The sequence below is a fragment of the Podarcis liolepis genome (genome assembly GCF_965112155.1).
Source record: "Podarcis liolepis genome assembly, chromosome: 13".
In the NCBI taxonomy this organism is placed as follows: Eukaryota; Metazoa; Chordata; class Lepidosauria; order Squamata; family Lacertidae; genus Podarcis; species Podarcis liolepis.
The window spans coordinates 40,151,981-40,170,108 of record NC_139573.1 but is presented as its reverse complement, the minus strand read 5'-3'; the positions used below and the strand labels follow the sequence as shown (position 1 = coordinate 40,170,108).

The following is an 18,128-nucleotide window of genomic DNA, read 5'->3' as shown; positions in this document are numbered from 1 at the left end:
ACGTATTTGATGTATTGTAATGTATGAGGGCTGCCACAACCAGATATCCTGTTTTTAATAGATTCCCCCCCCCCAACCCCGGATTTTTCTGTTTCTATGGCAGTCCTAGAAATGAGAGAAATCTGTGACAGTTGAGCCCCATTTATAGTGTGGACATGCCAAAGAACTTAACTTGCTGGATTGATATTATTATTATTATTATTATTATTATTATTATTATTATTATTATTATTATTTATTATTATTAATAATAATAATAATAATTTTATTTGTATGCCGCCCATCTGACTGGGTTGCTCTAGCCACTCTGGGCAGCTCCCTCTGGGTTAGCAGTGACACAAAGGGGTTTTGTTAAAGGATATTCCTGGGACGAGGGGCAGTGAACTCGTGGATTATGGTGTTTTATGCGTATGTGTATGTATTACCTGTTTGTGCAGAGGCAAAAGGGAAACGATAATAGATGTTTAACACTGTCAGACTCCCTTGTATCTGCTGTTTGTTTCCAGGGGAATTCTAAGTCATGTTTCCTTTGAATCGGTATTTATTTCTGATTAGTGCGTTTTATGGGGCTAATTATTCATGGTGTGAAATGGAGACGTTGTTTTCTTTTTCAAATGTTTATTGGTATATAACGGGGAGGGAGTTGGTTTGTGAGTGGATGGAGGAAGAAGGTAGGGTGAGAGGAAAATAAAATACCGGTAGCCCTTTTTGGTTGAGGCTGAAACCTAAAAGGGCCTGCACTTTTGAAGTTTTAATTTGCCTTTGGGGTGACGACTTTGTTCCAAGTCTTAGGAAATAAAGACCTCCTTTCGGTGTTCAGATCTGGACACTAGATTTCCAGCAGAATGTGTTCACAGGCTGGAAAAGGATTTGGAAGAGAGATGCAAAGATGTACACTTTTTCAGAAGTGAGAAGTCAGTGGCTGAAGGTGTTTGGCGTTTAACCCAAAATAAAGTAAACTGAATGATGGGGGAAGGGATATGCTGACAGTTTCCTCAGGCATCCTAAAGGGTTTCTGACAAAGTGAGGGAATGATGATTCAAGCTATTCGCTGAGGAAAACGCGAGGAATAATGGATTTTAAATTATATGGAGGCAAGATTGGAGCTGTTTTCACAAGTGCTGTCCAAACTGGGTTTTGTATGAACCATATCTTTAATACCAGCATCAGCCTGTATTGGCTGGAATGCATGTTCTAATTTGAAAATGGCTCTTTCTTTCTTTTTGACTTTCTGTCCTATTTTAACACCACCCATACGTTCACACAGATGGCATAATGAGAAATAATCAAAGCTGCTTTTAAGTGTTATGTGAAGATGCTCTGAATATTTGTTTTCATTTATTTTCTTTCATAAAATTTATGCACTTACTATTTTAAATCATACGTACTGAATTGCATCCAAAGCCAGGTACCTGTGTTTTCGCACCTTCAGGTTTGCAGCGGATGAGAGTACAGTGGTACCTTGGGTTACATACGCTTCAGGTTACATACGCTTCAGGTTACAGACTCTGCTAACCCAGAAATAGTACCTCGGGTTAAGAACTTTGTTTCAGGATGAGAACAGAAATCGTGCTCCGGCGGTGCAGCGGCAGCGGGAGGCCCCATTAGCTGAAGTGGTGCTTCAGGTTAAGAACAGTTTCAGGTTAAGAATGGACCTCCGGAACGAATTAAGTACTTAACCTGAGGTACCACTGTAACTTAAACTGGGGGGAAAAGCATCTCCCCTATGACTGCTTTAACCATTAAATAGATGCAGGAAGGAACACACTTGGAAGTTGGTGTTGCAGCTTTCACTAACCTAATGTTCAGCAGTTGTTTTGGACTACAACTTTTATCATATCTGATCTTTGGCCACGCTGGCTGGGACTGATGGGAGATTTCGTTCAAAGCATCTGGCTCTCTGCTCCTTTGAACCTTATATAGGTAAAGGTAAAGGGACCCCTGACCATTAGGTCCAGTCGTGGCCGACTCATGGGGTTGCGGCGCTCATCTTGCTTTATTGGCCGAGGGAGCCGGCATACAGCTTCCGTGTCATGTGGCCACCATGACTAAGCCGCTTCTGGCGAACCAGAGCGGCGCACGGAAACGCCCTTTACCTTCCCGCCAGAGCGGTACCTATTTATCTACTTGCACTTTGACGTGCTTTCGAACTGCTAGGGTGGCAGGAGCAGGGACCGAGCAACAGGAGCTCATCCCATTGCGGGGATTTGAACCACCGACCTTCTGATCGGCAAGTCCTAGGCTCTGTGGTTTAACACACAGCGCCACCCACATCCCTGAACCTTATATACCTTTAAGCAAATTTGCTTTCTTTCTAATCAGGTGCATCTCAAGTGCTCCCAATAAAATTAGAATGATTCCAGATAGAGATTTGATTTTCCGGCATGCATGTTTCACACATTAGCTTCCATACATTCCCATTCATTCACTCATGGATATTCATTGCGGTCCCTCTGGATAGAGGCAACCACTGAAATGTCACCATTCACCACCCACCCACCCATCCACCCATCCACCCACCCACACAAAGTGCTAATGGGCTTTCACACCTGCAGTGATTGTGAGTGTACAATGAATTATTTTTACTTATCGTATTTCCTGTGTTTAGAGCAATACTGGGTTAAGTTTTTTTTTTAAGTACTGGCTGGCATTTTGACATTGACAACGTGTAGTGTTGCAACCCCCCCCCCCCAAACCACATGTGCATGAGCAGCACAAATTCCACAAGAAGCTCTCATCTCATGGCACCCTAAGTAATTTTAGTGGCATGGGGATGGGGAGAAGCTCAAATATTGCAAAGCTTATTTTGCAGCTTTTTCAGAGTGAATGATATTGGAGGAACTAAACTGACCTCTTACAGCTCTGGTTTTCCTCCATGCCTTGGCCAATTGGCAGGGGGTGCCACTGTTGTAAATTCTGATTCCTACCCTTTCAATGGCCCTTGACATTTAGCTAGTTCTGTTTGGTTTGAAAAGGAGTCAACCTGCTGCCACGACTGCGTCAGTTTGGTTCTCCAGGTTTGTGCTTCTGCATAGAGACTGTTCCGGTAGAGCTTCCACAGGAGTAGCTTTGCTAGTCTGTGGCAACAAAAACAACAGAGAATCTTGTGCAATATACGTTTCCGAGCACGATTCAAAGTGTTGGTGCTGACCTTTAAAGCCCTAAACGGCCTCGGTCCTGTATACCTGAAGGAGCGTCTCCACCCCCATTGTTCAGCCCGGACACTGAGATCCAGCGCCGAGGGCCTTCTGGCGGTTCCCTCATTGCGAAAAGTGAGGCTACAGGGAACCAGACAGAGGGCCTTCTCGGTAGTGGCGCCCGCCCTGTGGAACGCCCTCCCATCAGATGTCAAAGAGATAAATAATTACCTGACATTCAGAAGACATCTTAAGGCAGCCCTGTTCAGGGAAGTTTTTAATATGTAACGCTGTACTGTTTTTAACACTGATTGGGAGCCGCCCAGAGTGGCTGGGGAAACTCAGCCAGATGGGCGGGATATAAATAAATTATTATTATTATTATTATTATTATTATTATTATTATTATGACTAACCTATTTATTATGGCAGTTTTTGTGGTCTAGAGTCCAATTCATCAGATGCATGAATTTCAGATAAATCTGCTTGGGAACTCTTTATCTAAGAAACATCAGTTTGTGTCAAGTTACTGCAATGTCTGTATTTTGGACATTTCTTGGTAGCGTAGCAAAACTTTAACTTTCCCCTCTTTTTCTTAAAAAGAGATTAAAGGGAACTACTGCACTATTTTGACTTCAGTAATCTACTGATGGCTTGCCCTTTCTCCTGTTTAAAGTAATACTGTAATAGACTATGCTTTCTGAACCTCCACCCCTGTGGTATAACCCCCTACCCTTCCCTTAATATCTGACCTCTGTTAGTTTACACAGCTCTCCTCTGCTCCTTGAGAGACAGAAAGTGTTCAGAGAGAAGGGAGGCGGGGAAGAGAAAATGTTAGCTTTTTTTTTTCTTGGTCAAGAGAGCAGTTATTTTGCATTCATTTGAACTGTTGAAATATTTAATCAACACAAAAGATTGACTGTGTGCTGCCTGGAGACAGCATTTGGGAAAGATTAAAAAAAAAAAACACCAGGAAAAAGGCAGGTCAAACCTTGGCATTCTCTAGGGGCAGATTTGGGCCTTTGAGCCCCAACTGCAGTATAGCAATGAACTTGTGGGAAGGTTTGGTGTCCTTCGACCGTATCTATAACACGACACCCACATTTATTTATTTTCTTACTTTTACTTTCATATCTATCTAGATCAGGGTGGTCCAAAGCATGACCCAAGGGCTGCATATGGCCTTCAAGGCCCTTTTTTGCAGCCTTTGATGCCCCCCCCCGCCCTCCTGCTTCTTTCTGAAAGCAAGGTAAGGAGGCAATCACCTTTGGAAAGGAGGCGTGAGAGCTCTGACAGGGCCTAGAGTCCTCCCTCTTCCCTCCCAAAGCCTATGGAAAGTTGGCCTGTCCTGATTTAGATGGTTGCCTTATATCAGAGAGGCACCCCAGTCCTCTCCACTTGCCATGATATTTGTGATGGGCAGTTACACTTACACAGCTCACCACTCTGGTATTTTAAATTACATTCAATAATTCCTCAAAAACACATTTTATGAAATATACCAAAAAAAAAAAAAAAAAGGCAAGGAAAGCTCTTATAACGTACTGAGATTTGCAGTTTAATCTTCCGTAGATCCAAACAGCCTTTGAAACTTCCTGTGATATCCCCAACCCCAGGAAGAGGCTTACGATGGCACTGCCGGTCTGTGTTTGTCTCCCTTCTTAAAACCCATTTCTTCTATGAAGACCTCGTTTATCCCACAACTTTCACCCCCAACTAAAATGGAAGTCTCTGAATGTGTAGATGCCTTTGAGTCACCTTAAGCATTTATTACCCTTGCCTTTCTCATTCTCTTTGTTCTCCATTTTCACATATTGAACTGTAAACTCCTTGAGACAGAGAACAGTCTCTTTTGCTAATCACAAAAGTGCCATACGCTAGTGGTTCTATATAAATGAATGCACCGTCATCGTCAATTTCTTCGTCTGTACTGGGCCACCAATGTGCTGGTTGGAACTGGTGGTCTTTTGGTACACTTAATCAATTTGTACGATCTAAAGAAGAAGTACTTATTTCTTTTCATGATTCCTCCAGTGAAAGGCTTGATGGTTTTTGGACGTTCTTGAATGCTGTGTTTCAGCCCACGGCTAAGCGTGCAGAAATAATTTTTAAGAAATAAATGGCTCGGCTCCAAATTTTCAAGAGGTATTAGAAACCTCTTCTGGGGCCTTATTTTTCAACATCGTTATGAAAGAGTTTTAAATCAGAGATTAAAGGGCAGCTGGATTAATCTCCACTAGAGTAAAGAGAAGATTTCAGTTCAGGGATGTCTGGAGACCTCAGGGAAATGTTGGTTTAGACCAAAGAGTATGGAGTTGGGGGAATTACTGTAAGGATCTTGTTAGGCTGAACTTGTCAGCTGCTTCACTCCCAGTGAACCTGTTTGACATATACAGTGGTGCCCCGCAAGACGAATGCCTCGCAAGATGGAAAACTCGCTAGACGAAAGGGTTTTGCGTTTTTTGAGCTGTTTCGCAAGACAAATTTCCCTATGGGCTTGCTTCGCAAGACGAAAACGTCTTGCAAGTTTGTTTCCTTTTTCTTAACACCGTTAATACAGTTGCAACTTGACTTCGAGGAGCAACTCATAGAACGCGGTGTGGTAGCCTTTTTTGAGGTTTTTGAAGACTTTGGTGATTTTTGAAGCTTTTCCAAAACTTTCCCGACACCGTGCTTCGCAAGACGAAAAATTCGCTAGACGAAAAAACTCGCGGAACGAATTAATTTCATCTTGCGAGGCACCACTGTACAGTGGTACCTCGGGTTAAGAACTTAATTCGTTCTGGAAGTCTGTTCTTAACCTAAAACCGTTCTTAACCTGAGGTACCACTTTAGCTAATGGGGCCTCCCGCTGTTGCTGCACAATTTCTGTTCTCATCCTGAAGCAAAGTTCTTAACCCGAGGTACTATTTCTGGGTTAGCAGAGTCTGTAACCTGAAGCGTATGTAACCTGAAGCGTCTGTTATCCGAGGTACCACTGCACGCCACCCCAATTTCTGAGTGGTTCAAGATTCCATGGGTTCCAGGTGCTTACCCAGGGTTCATTTTTTTCTGGAATGAGGGACAGTGGAGACTGTGGTGTCTTTATGATATATGGTTTATTTACATATACAACCTGAGTCTACGATGGAGGGGCTCACAGCATTAACACTCCAGAGGGTCTTGCTTCTCCTATAGCCACAGCCTTGGATTCTACCAGAAATCAGGCATGGGTCTGTTTCTCAGCTGCCAAGCCTGCAGCCTCCTCTAGCTTCTGGCTCACACACCTCAACTCAGCTTTAGCTGTTGTCTTTCCAGCTACCAGAGAGTTGAGGGCCTCGGCCCAGTATACCTGAAGGAGCGTCTCCACCCCCATCGTTCAGCCCAGACACTGAGGTCCAGCTCCGAGGGCCTTCTGGCGGTTCCCTCACTGCGAGAAGTGAGGTTACAGGGAACCAGACAGAGGGCCTTCTCGGTAGTGGTGCCCACCCTGTGAAATGCCCTCCCATCAGATGTCAAGGAAATAAACAGCTATCTGACTTTTAGAAGACATCTGAAGGCAGTCCTGTTTAGGGAAGTTTTTAATGTTTGATGAATGAATATGTGATTGTTTTAGTTACATGTGCTTAAGCTTAGTTACAGGCTAGGATTCAGTAGGGTATGGGAAATGGGGAAATAAACCAAAGTTTTCATAGAAAATGTGGTAGGTGAAAAGATTTTCTATCCTTCACTTGTAAAACAAGCCTTTTAAGGAGACATCTTTCTGCCTCTGTATTGGCATTGTTTTTAAAATGTTTTAATTGATTTTTTCACTTGCATGCTTGCTGCCCAGGCTCTCTTGGGAGTAAGGGCGGGATTAATAATAATAATAATAATAATAATAATAATAATACATTTGAGAAGACCAATCAAATGTCAAGGTCCAATAAAGGTGGCATGGTAAAAATAGCAAAATCTGTGCTTTGGACAGGAGGAAGCAAAATGGGCTTGTAGTTTCATTCCCATATGTTGGAAAGAATTTATGTGTGTCCTCAAACTGCCTCTTGTAAAAAGTAATAGTAGCGATGTTGACCCATATGAAAAATTCCAACATCTCTATCAGTCCAAAACCTTTATAAGGGCAACCAAAATGTTACAAAATAGTGTGCAATTTTTCAAGTTGCCCACAATTCTTCATCAAGCTAGCTGGCTAACAAAAAGAAGGAAAGGGAAGAGATAAGAAGGCAAAACGGTGAAATCGTTGTGGTGTTATAGAATCATAGAATCATAGAGTTGGAAGAGACCACAAGGGCCATCGAGTCCAACCCCCTGCCAAGCAGGAAACACCATCAGAGCACTCCTGACATATGGTTGTCAAGCCTCTGCTTAAAGACCTCCAAAGAAGGAGACTCCGCCACACTCCTTGGCAGCAAATTCCACTGTCGAACAGCTCTTACTGTCAGGAAGTTCTTCCTAATGTTTAGGTGGAATCTTCTTTCTTGTAGTTTGGATCCATTGCTCCATGCCCGCTTCTCTGGAGCAGCAGAAAACAACCTTTCTCCCTCCTCTATGTGACATCCTTTTATATATTTGAACATGGCTATCATATCACCCCTTAACCTCCTCTTCTCCAGGCTAAATATGCCCAGCTCCCTTAGCCGTTCCTCATAAGGCATCGTTTCCAGGCCTTTGACCATTTTGGTTGCCCTCCTCTGGACACGTTCCAGTTTGTCAGTGTCCTTCTTGAACTGTGGTGCCCAGAACTGGACACAGTACTCCAGGTGAGGTCTGATCAGAGCAGAATACAGTGGCACTATTACTTCCCTTGAAGTAATGAAGTTATGAGATCACTATTAGTCAGCTGATGTCTTTGGCAAATGGTCCATTAAAATGTGTCAATGCAAGTTGCTAAGAGTGGTCCCTTTTTGCAGTTCAAATCCTGCTCCAGGTTCCCTAGAACGTGGTTATCTTCAATGGGAAATGGGTGTGCCTTGTCTCTAGTGTACACATGTATGCAAATGCATGCAAATGAACTGTAAAGCTGAGGTCTGTATTTTGAAACTGTTAGCGTAGAGTAAGCTAGTTTCTGTTTTCCTAGTATATTTTAGCAACGAGCGCCTTTCGTTGCAGCGGAAATGAATAGTATGTACCTTAGGCGGAGTAGAGTCTTCAGCACTGTTTAATATTGGTGGGGGTGGGTGGGTGGAGCACCCAGACGCTAATCTTTGATTTCAGGAAAAGGGTATTAACAAGTATGTCACTATTTCATCGGCAGTATATTGGAGGCTATGTTCATGTCTTCATAACGTGCCAGACTCGTCAACCTTGCAAGCAGCCGCCTTGTATGAGGCACCCTTGGGCCATCTCTCTTTCACAGCCTCCTTTGTAAAAACAGGTCAGGAGGGAGTTCGTGGGCAACAGCTTCCAAGAAAGCTGGATAAAGAACAGACAAGCTGTAAACAGTGAGGCCTTAGCTGTGGAAACACCCCCCCCCCCCGCTTTACCTAAATACAGGAAAGTGCTTGTATGCAGGAAAAGAGGGTGTGTTGCAGAGGGTGCACAGAGAGGTTACTGAGAAAGGTGACAGAGATGCTTTCTACACTGGACTCAAGGCCTTTGCTGTGTCCACAAGAGCTGCCTTGATTCCTGTAGAAAAATAAATCACTGGGGGCTCAGCCCCCTTTCAGAAAGCTTGTGGGTCCAGTTCTCTTCAGCCGGAGAAAGAAAGCTGGAGAAAGATTTGGAAGGCACCCTTCTTGCTAGAAAGGGTGTTTTGGGTTGTCCTCAAGAGGGCCATTCAGACAAAATGGTACTCTTCCTCTTAAGGCTCTGCATTAATAGTTTCCATGGCTTTGGGTTCCTGATCTTTAACTCTTACTAGCCACAGTGAGGTAAATTTGGGGTACCATTGAATTGGGGTGTTGATGAGCCCCAGATCCTTTGCCCCTTTCACTCCTTGCTTACAGATCAACCATAAAGTTCAGTGCAGATGAGTCCCTACCCACTTGCTATCTTAATTTGCCAAAAAGCAGTTTTTTACATTAACATACATATGCAAATTTGTGTCCAGAGTGCATTATGCCCCATATGTCAGAACAGAACATTCCTTCACCTTTAATGGCAGTGGTGTTGCTAGGTACTTAAACGCCACTGCCATTAAGGGTGAAGGAACGAGCTTTGGCATATGGGGTATAATGCACTAGGACAATTCCTTTGCAGCCTTCATTGAATGAACAGGAGAAGTTCACAGTAATTCCCTAGTAATATGGTTTGAATCACAATTAAAGTATCAGTATCAAATACTTTTTCACATAGCACATAATGAAACTATGGAATTTGCTGCCTTGGTATGTAGTAAAGGCCACCAACTTGGAACACTTTAAAAGAGGGTTAGACAGATTCATGGAAGGTATGGCAGTCAGAGGCTACCAGGTGTGGTGACTACATTCTGCTTCCACAGTACAGTCGTACCTTGGAAGTTGAACGGGATCCGTTCCGGAAGTCCATTCGACTTCCAAAACATTCAGAAACCAAAGCATGGCTTCTGATTGGCTGCAGGAAGCTCCTGCAGCCAATCAGAAGCTGTGGAAGCCCTGTTGGATGTTTGGGTTCCAAAGAACGTTCACAAACTGGAACACTCACTTACGGGTTTGCGGCGTTCAGGAGCCAAAACATCCGAGTACCAAGGCGTTCGTGATCCAAGGTACGACTGTATACCAGTTGCTGGGAATCACAACTAGACATCTTGTTGGCCACTGTGTTAACAGGATGCTGGATTAGATGAGCCATTGATATGATCCAGCAGTGCTCTTCTTTTGATCTTAATGCCCTGTATTAGGAGTGGGGTTTATAATGGATTGTCCAGTAATGTAACATTCCTTCTTTAAGCAGTTCTGTTCTGCTGCAGGAGTATTCATCCGACATAAGTTCTAAGAAAGACATAGAATCATAGAACTGTAGAGTTGGAAGGGACCGTGAGGGTCATATAGTCCCACCCCTTGCAGTTCATGAATCTTTTGCCCAAAGTGGGGCTCGAACCCACAACCCTGAGATTAAGAGTCTCATGGGTGCATGAGAAGCCCAGTTAACTAGGCTGGAAGAGGGCATCCCAATGAAAAGAAGAGTGCTTCTTGTTGCTTGTCTGTGATGGACACACTGACCCTATGATTGTTAATGTTTGCTTTGGGGGCCCAGAGACAAAGCCCCGTGTAGATACATTCATCCCATCAGCTTATACACGGCCAGTCTTTTTAGACTATTCCTTTGATCCTGCTAGATCTTGAATGAACTGGGAAAGATGCATCCTGATTGCTAGGAGGGGAAAGGAAGGACAAGCCACATAGATTCTACAAGAAAATAAGACAGAAGTAGGAAAAGTGCACTAAAGAGGACAGGCAGCTGTGTAGGACCTCAGGGATTCCCATCACTTAGTGTCCAAATAACTCCATTGTCAGTTACAGTACTGGCTTCACTTACTGGCTAAAAATACCGAAAGCCAAAAACAGCCAGGCTGCCTCATCTCACAGAAATCACTTTGAAAGGTACCTGCACATTTTGTTTCATAACTTTCTTTCTAGGAGGGCCAGAGACTTATTTTTTAACAATGAAAGTTCAGAGTCTTGGGCTGTGGGTCTCATATACCTGTACCCACCTTTTAGTGTCCCTGATCAGGAGGGAGTGTCATGCTCACTGTACCTCTTAGGTAGGTTCTGGTCTTTCCAGGATAAAGATTACCTCACCTTGCCAGTGCATACTTTTGTAACTTCTAGGGCCAACAACTATAATACACTAAATCTGAAGCTGACCTTGATCTCTCCTTGGAGGCTACTTCCTGGTGCAGAGAGTATATTGCATATGTTCTGCACCAATTGCACTGGCTGCCTGTATGCTTTGAGGTCTAATTCAAGGTCCTGATGTTGACCTTAAAAGCCCTTTGCAACCCCAGACCCATCTATATACGGGATTGATTCTCCCATTTTCAGCCCAGGTGCCAGTTGGAGTAAGCCAATCAGGCTCTAGTCTGTGCGTCTTGAGAAGCTGCCTGTATTGCTTTTTAAATTTTCTTAAAATACATTTTTATTTTGTATTGCTGGTATTTGAGTTTTGTGAGCGCCTTTGAACATTTGGAAATGGTATAAAATGTTTTTTAAAATAAATATTATTCCTATGTTAGGCTGGATGGCTGTGGCTCAGAGAGAGCAGTTCATCTAAGGCCACTTTGGGAGATTAATGCTGACCTCATAATTCAGTGAGGAGCCTCCTTGCTTGTGGCTAGTGGAACTCTTTACTGTTATCCTAACACTCCAAATATCCATGAACCTACAGCCTCCAAGCACTGTGGCCTTTTGTACGCCTCTTATAAAATCAATTTGCATCATTGCCAGGTTCAGAAACATTAATTTGGACTGATATTGTTGCAAGCAAGGTTCCATAAGTATGGTTGCTTGTGAAATTATGGATGAATGTGGGCTAATTCTTAAAGCAAAAGATCTTTCTTGCTGATGTTTTCCTAAGAAAAATGAAACAGAAGCATACTTTGCTCCATTTTTGGTCTCACGTTTGAATATTTTGCTGTGGCAGCTGTCAGTTGAACTCCATTGATCACAGAAAATGCTGGTTGAGATGGGGAATTGATGGTTTGTAGCTTGAACAAGGAGTGGCTCTTGAGCCCAACAAACGGTAGCTGAGTCCCATTATTGGGGGAAATAACGGGTGGGGGTGGGTGGGTGGGTCAGAAGGGTTCTTGGACTAAGCAGATTCCTTCACAGCTGTTTGCGGTTTTGTGTGTGAGAATACTTTTTGCAGCTGTTGGATCCCTCTTGCGGCTTCATTTTTGCCTTCAAGCACTGGGACTTTGTAGTGCTGTTGCTGTTCTCCACCCCCACCCCAGTAAATTCCTGTTTTGCATGGTGGCATTTTGGGGTGGAGTCTTTCCCAGTCTCCATAACAGCATTGTTGAGAGAAGTTTAGTGGTTTTTGTGGATAACAGAATGGACAGGAAATCTCACAAGTGATGCTGCATCTCAAAGTACCAGTGCCATCATTTTGGTTCTTGGTTACTACAAATATCTAGATCAGCAGCCTAAGTTCTGATTAGTCCAGATGTTAGCAATTGGGCATGACTGTACTATCCATTGAATGTTAACCCACCTCTGCATATAGTTGCACTTCTATCTGCCATGGTTAATAAGCATTGATAGACCTAAATTCAGTGCATTTATCTAATCTTTTAAAAATATGTTTCTACATTCATAGCATGGTATGGATTCATAGCATCGTGTGTCTGCTCTTTTGAAGAAGTGGCTTTTCCAATGTATTTGTTCTGCAAAACAAGCCTTTTCATTTTACTAGATGACCTTCAGATCTTTTGTGTTTTCAGAATACTCTAAACTCCAAAGTGATAGCATCGTTTGTTTATCTATTTAGTCTTATTTATAACGGTATTTGTAAGCTGACAACTCCTGAGAAGAATATTGCTCTAAACTAGTAAAAGTAACATTGTCTGGATGTACCTTGTTCATTCCTGGGCATTCACAAGGAGGTTGATGGAAGTTTGTAAGTTCCTTGCACACCGTTGTACAAAATTCTCAAGAGGAGCTTAACCTTGAATTCTCTTAGCCATATACAAGATGTTGTGGGTATGCAACAAGAACAACTCTTTTTACGTGTGGATCATAGAATCATAGAACCTTGGAGTTGGAAGGGACCCTGAGGGTCATCTAGCCCAACCCCCTGCAATGCAGGAATCTCAGCTAAAGCATCCACGACAGATGGCCATCCAACCTCTGCTTAAAGACCTCCAATGAAGGAGAGTCCACCACCTCTCGTGGGAGTGGGAGTCTGTTCCACTGCTGAACATCTCTTTTTTTTAATATATATTTAATTTAATTTTTAATATATATATATATATTATATATATATTATATATATATATATTATATAAATTATATATATATAATTATATATAAATTATATATAAATTATATATATATAATTTAATATATATATAATATATATTTAATTTAATTTTTAATATATATTTAATATATAATATATATATATATATATTTCTTGTTTTATAGAGGTGTGGTGCCTCGTATTTTTTTTCCCATGTAACATTTTTACAAATCCGTTTCATTTGTTGAGGCAATAGGGGGAGAAGAAAAGGGGGAAAGAAAGAAAGGGGGGTGGAGAGAGGGAAGATGGATAGGGGTGGGGTCTATTATGTTTAATGTATGTAGAGTTTGGTGTTCTATTATGTTTAATGTATTCTATGTTTAATTATGTTTCTATTATGTTTAATGTATGTAGAGTTTGGTGTCAGCGTTGCTTGTGTTGTTCACTTGTGTTCCTTTGGTGGTGAGAGAGGTTGGGGTTGGCCTAGGGTGTGATTGTTTGCTTGTGATTGGCTGTGGTGATCTTTGTTTTCGTGTGTGAGTGAGGTGGGTGGGTGTTTTGGATCAGGTTAGCCATATTGATTTGTATGCTGTTGGTGGATTATTGTCATTGTCCTGTTGGGCTGTGTATGTGATAAAGGGGAGCCATACCGGGGTGAAGGCGTCTTCTTCTGTTTGTCCCCATGTCAGTTTCAGTTTATTGGTTAACTTTTCTAGTAAGACTGTTTCCCATACTATTTGGTACCATTGGTCCATGCTTACTCCTGACAGGTCTCTCCAGTGTCTGGTTATGGTGTTTCTGGCTGCTGAGAGCAGGTGGGTTATGAGTTCTTTGTGGTGTAAATGGGCATTGTTGTCTTGGAAGATGTTTAGTAGGGCCCACTGCTGAACGTCTCTTAATGTCAGAAAGTTTTTCCCGAATGTTTAGTTGGAATCTCCTTTCTTGCAACTTGAAGCCATTGGTTTGAGTCCTACCCTCCAGAGCAGGAGAAAACCAGCTTGCTCCCTCCTCCATGTGACAGCCCTTAAGATATTTGAAGATGGCTATCATATCTCCTCCCAGTCTCCTCTTTTCCAGGCTAAACATACCCAGCTCCTTCAAGCGCTCCTCAAAAGGCTTACTTTCCAGGCCCAGGTCCTTCTCTGCACACGTTCCAGATTGTCAACATCTTCCTTAGATTGTGGTGCCCAGAATTGGACACATACAGTGGAACCTTGGTTGTCGAACGCTGCGGAAGTCAAACGTTTCGGCTTTTGAACACCGACAACCCAGAAGTGAATGCTTCCAGTTTCTCAATTTTTTCGATGAATTTTGCCAACCGGCAATTGCGCCTCGGTTGTCAAACGTTTTGGAATTCGAACGGTCTTCCGGAGTGGATTACATTTGACAACCGAAATTGCACTGTATTCCAAGTGTGGTTCTGACTAAGGCAGAATAGAGTGGTACTATTAATTCCCTTGATCTGGACACTCTACATCTGTTGGTGCCGAAGAGGGTAAGGAGAACAAGGACTCTGGAAATTTCAGTCACTGCCCTTTAAAAAAAAAAGCATAGGAAAAGATTGGGAAGCCTCCTGCAAGGGAGATTGTCATGTGAGTTTTGTCTGCATGGCAGTGCTTCAAGAGACAAAAAGCAAGTGTGAAAGAGAAGCCAGGAAGGGCGGGTGAGGAAAAATTATCAACTGAGTCACCACTGATAAGGCACTCTGCTGCTTTCCTCTCTGTCAGAGTCTAAAGCGGTATTAAGTGTGCTGTTCAGAGAGAACATCACTGGAATGCTAATCACATTAAAACGGCGTGACTGGTAGGGAAGGGAAAGGAGAGGAAAAAGCTCGTTACTAACTCCAGATGGCTTGAAAAGCGCAACCCACTGCTGCTAAGAGATGCTCAATTAGCGATTACTCCTTTTAATCAGGAATGGCGTTGAGTTGTGCTGCTTGGAGAAGCTTTGGAGGTGCTGAGTAAGGCTGGCATTGGCATCTTCTGGTTTTGCTAATCACACATTCCACATTAACAAATAATATCCTGGTGCCTTATTGAATTACCTCCTTGCCACACTTGCCCTATTTTAGCTAGTTAGTTAGTTAGTTTGTTTATTATTGGAAATTTTATTTACAACATAACATAACCCCCCACCTCCCCAATACAGAAATCCACCCTCATTAAATGCAAACATAGCAAACAATAAGCATAACAGAAAGCCACCGCCAATCACTGTGGACAATACTGAGCTAGATGGACCAATGGTGTGAGTTGGTATAAGGCACGTTCCTGTGTTCCCAAGAGTCTGTAAGGCAGAAGTTCCAAGGCTGATTGTGCTTCACCACCAGTTCTGCCTACTCATCCAATCTCCTCTCATTTCCTATACACAAAGGTAAAAAAGGTAAAGGACCCCTGACAGTTTAGTCCAGTCACAAACAACTCTGGGGTTGTGGCGCTCATCTTGCTTTACTGGCCGAGGGAGCCGATGTTTGTCCGCAGACAGTTTTCCCAGGTCATGTGGCCAGCATGACTAAGCTGCTTCTGGTGAAACCAGAGCAGCGCATGGAAACGCCTCATACCTTCCTGCTGGAGCGGTACCTATTTATCTACTTGCACTTTTTGGCATGCTTTCGAACTGCTAGGTTGGCAGGAGCTGGGACCGAGCAACGGGAGCTCACCTTGTCGCGGGGATTCGAACTGCCGACCTTCCGATTTTCAAGCCCTAGGCTCAGTGGTTTAGACCACAGCGCCATCCGTGTCCCTATTCCTATACATAGCTTTGCCTAAATAATACCATCTCCCAACAGCTCTTTCTGTTTGCCCCTATCTGTAAGAGTGCTTTGTAAATCTAAAGTATATGTTAAGATTAGCAATGGTTTATTAAACCATTTTTATACTACTTTACATTTTTTAAACAAACAAAATCTAAGTAGTTCATCTATCTAATTTTTGTTCCTTTTATAGAGAGTTCAGGATGGCATACTGTACAGTGTTAGTCCCTTGTATCCTGCGAGAGAGGTTAACATGAGTGCAACCGGCTCAAGGTCACCAAGTAAACTGTGTCTTGGAGTGAGGTTTTGAACACTGGTCTCGCTGTCTATCCAACGCACTAGCCCAGCTTTCTACAAGAAGGTGCCCTCCAGACTGGGGATGGTAGGAATTGTAGCCCAAAACATCTGTGCAGGTAGCAGGTTGGAGAAGGCTGGGATAGCCACTACTACACCTTTGTACTTCTCCCATGGGGAAATGGAGATGGGTTGTGGGATCCCTAACCATGTTAATCTCTGAGCTTTTGTCCTTTATGCTTCCCCTTGTTCCTTGTCCTCCTATTGCCCATCAGTTATCTTCAAGGGTGCCTTCTGTTTGTCCCAAGGCCTGGCAGAGCAGCAGCATACACTGCGCAATTACCGTATTTTTTGCACCATAACACTCACTTTTTTCCTCCTAGAAAGTAAGGGGAAATGTCTGTGCGTGTTATGGAGCGAATGCCTGCGGGTGGCGGGGGGGATCTGCTGCAGTCATGAGCAGAGGATCCATGGTTCCCCTTCCTTCCCTCCTCCGTGGTTACAAAGCATGGATCCACATGGATCCTCAGGATTTTTGCATTGCACTGTCAGATCACATATCTGTGGCCACAGCATGAACCACAAAAATCATATATCCACTATTTTGTTTAGAATATTTTTTTTCTTGTTTTCCTCCTCTAAAAACTATGTGCGTGTTATGGTCGGGTGCGTGTTATAGAGCGAAAAATACGGTACCTACAGATGCCCCAGGTTCCCCTTTCTCTTCCAGATTCTACTTTCTCCTCTGCCTATCTGGAACTGCATCTGAATATCACCGATGCCAGTAGAATAACCTGCAGTATTCTAACTGTACTTTTATATATCTATCTATCTGTGTATTTGAATCCAGAAACAAACAAAAAATTGAGAGGAAGGGGGAGTTTGGTTGTGTTGCTTCTGCGCCAGTGAAAAATGAGTGCCTTCTTATGTAGGTGTCAACTAATGACACCAGCTGGGAATGTTAATGGAGGCCCAGCAGGCAGAACTTGTTTGCTTTCCAGCAAATAATCAAACCTGACACTAGCAAGGGAGACATTTGTAGGTTCCTGGGAGGGTGTCTCCTTGCTCATTCCCCTGCTCAGAATATCTGCCTTGGACTGAATGAGGAGGTGGAGTTCAGCATAGCCCAGGACTTAAGAGGGCTTGTTTCCTGTATCTTTCATAAGTTGGAGGCAGACTTGATAGTTCTGACTTACCCCATTAATCTATGGCAAGTAAGAATTGCCTGCAACCAAGCAGGCAAGAAAACCTTGGTTCTCTCCTCCTCCTCACACCCTTAGGCCATAAATAAGTAGAAGAATTTGGAAAAGCTTGTAGAAATCTTTGCTTGCTAGTAACTATTGTGGATTTATTTGTAAGTTTGGCTGAGAATACTTTTTTTCTTCTTGTCTTGGAATACCTAGAGTGAAATATACTCAGAGTCGCAAAGTGATTTCATGCTCTTTATTCAGCTCATAGTGGTGAGGAGGAATGAATGAATGTCCCCTCACAGTATCTGCTTTATATACATTATTTACACAATGGGCTGCACATGATTGGCTAATTCTGGAATTCTACTGTAAGCCAATCAGGTTGTGGATTCACTTCTATCTGGAGCAGGATTGGGTGGTTCCTGCCAACCAATCATACTGCTGCATTGTTCTAGGACCAATCAGACTGCTGCATTCTGAATCCTATTGTTCTAGGACTAATCAGACTGCTGCAATTTGGATCCTATTGTTCTGGGACCAATCAGACTGCTTCAGTTTGGATCCTATTCAACTCAGTACATAACATAGAGAGAGAGAAAAATCACATTTTAAGTTGAGCCAGATCCCCTGTTTCTGCAATTAATTTTTCTACTATCTACTGTTAGCCACTCTGATGAGAGCAACGTCTGCTGAAGGTTGTGGGATAGAAAGTCAACAAAAAAGCAAATGGGACAGAGGCTCTGTCTTGCAGATTGACACAAAAAACTGGTCCTTCTGAATTAAACCAAGTGGGAATCTCAGGGTCTATCCAGATCCTTATATCTCAGCTCAGTCATGGAGATCATATGCAGGATTCCTCAAGCTTGCGAGGCTCATTTGAGAACGAGAAAATACACCTTT

General features: G+C 43.0%; 1 protein-coding gene across 5 annotated transcripts in view; it reads left to right on the top strand.

Annotated features, from left to right (window-relative positions):
• Window positions 1-18,128, top strand: part of ZNF385C (zinc finger protein 385C) — a 160,071-nt gene that overhangs the window by 12,476 nt on the left and 129,467 nt on the right. The window contains exon 1 of one of the 5 annotated variants that reach the window (XM_083469871.1): window positions 2,523-2,560. The exons of the other annotated variants lie outside the window; for them this stretch is intronic. Within the exon in view, the coding sequence (XP_083325997.1) occupies window positions 2,536-2,560 (25 nt within the window). The 5' untranslated portion in view covers window positions 2,523-2,535. Of the gene's footprint in view, window positions 1-2,522; window positions 2,561-18,128 lie in introns of those variants that run through there. 5 annotated transcript variants of the gene reach the window in all.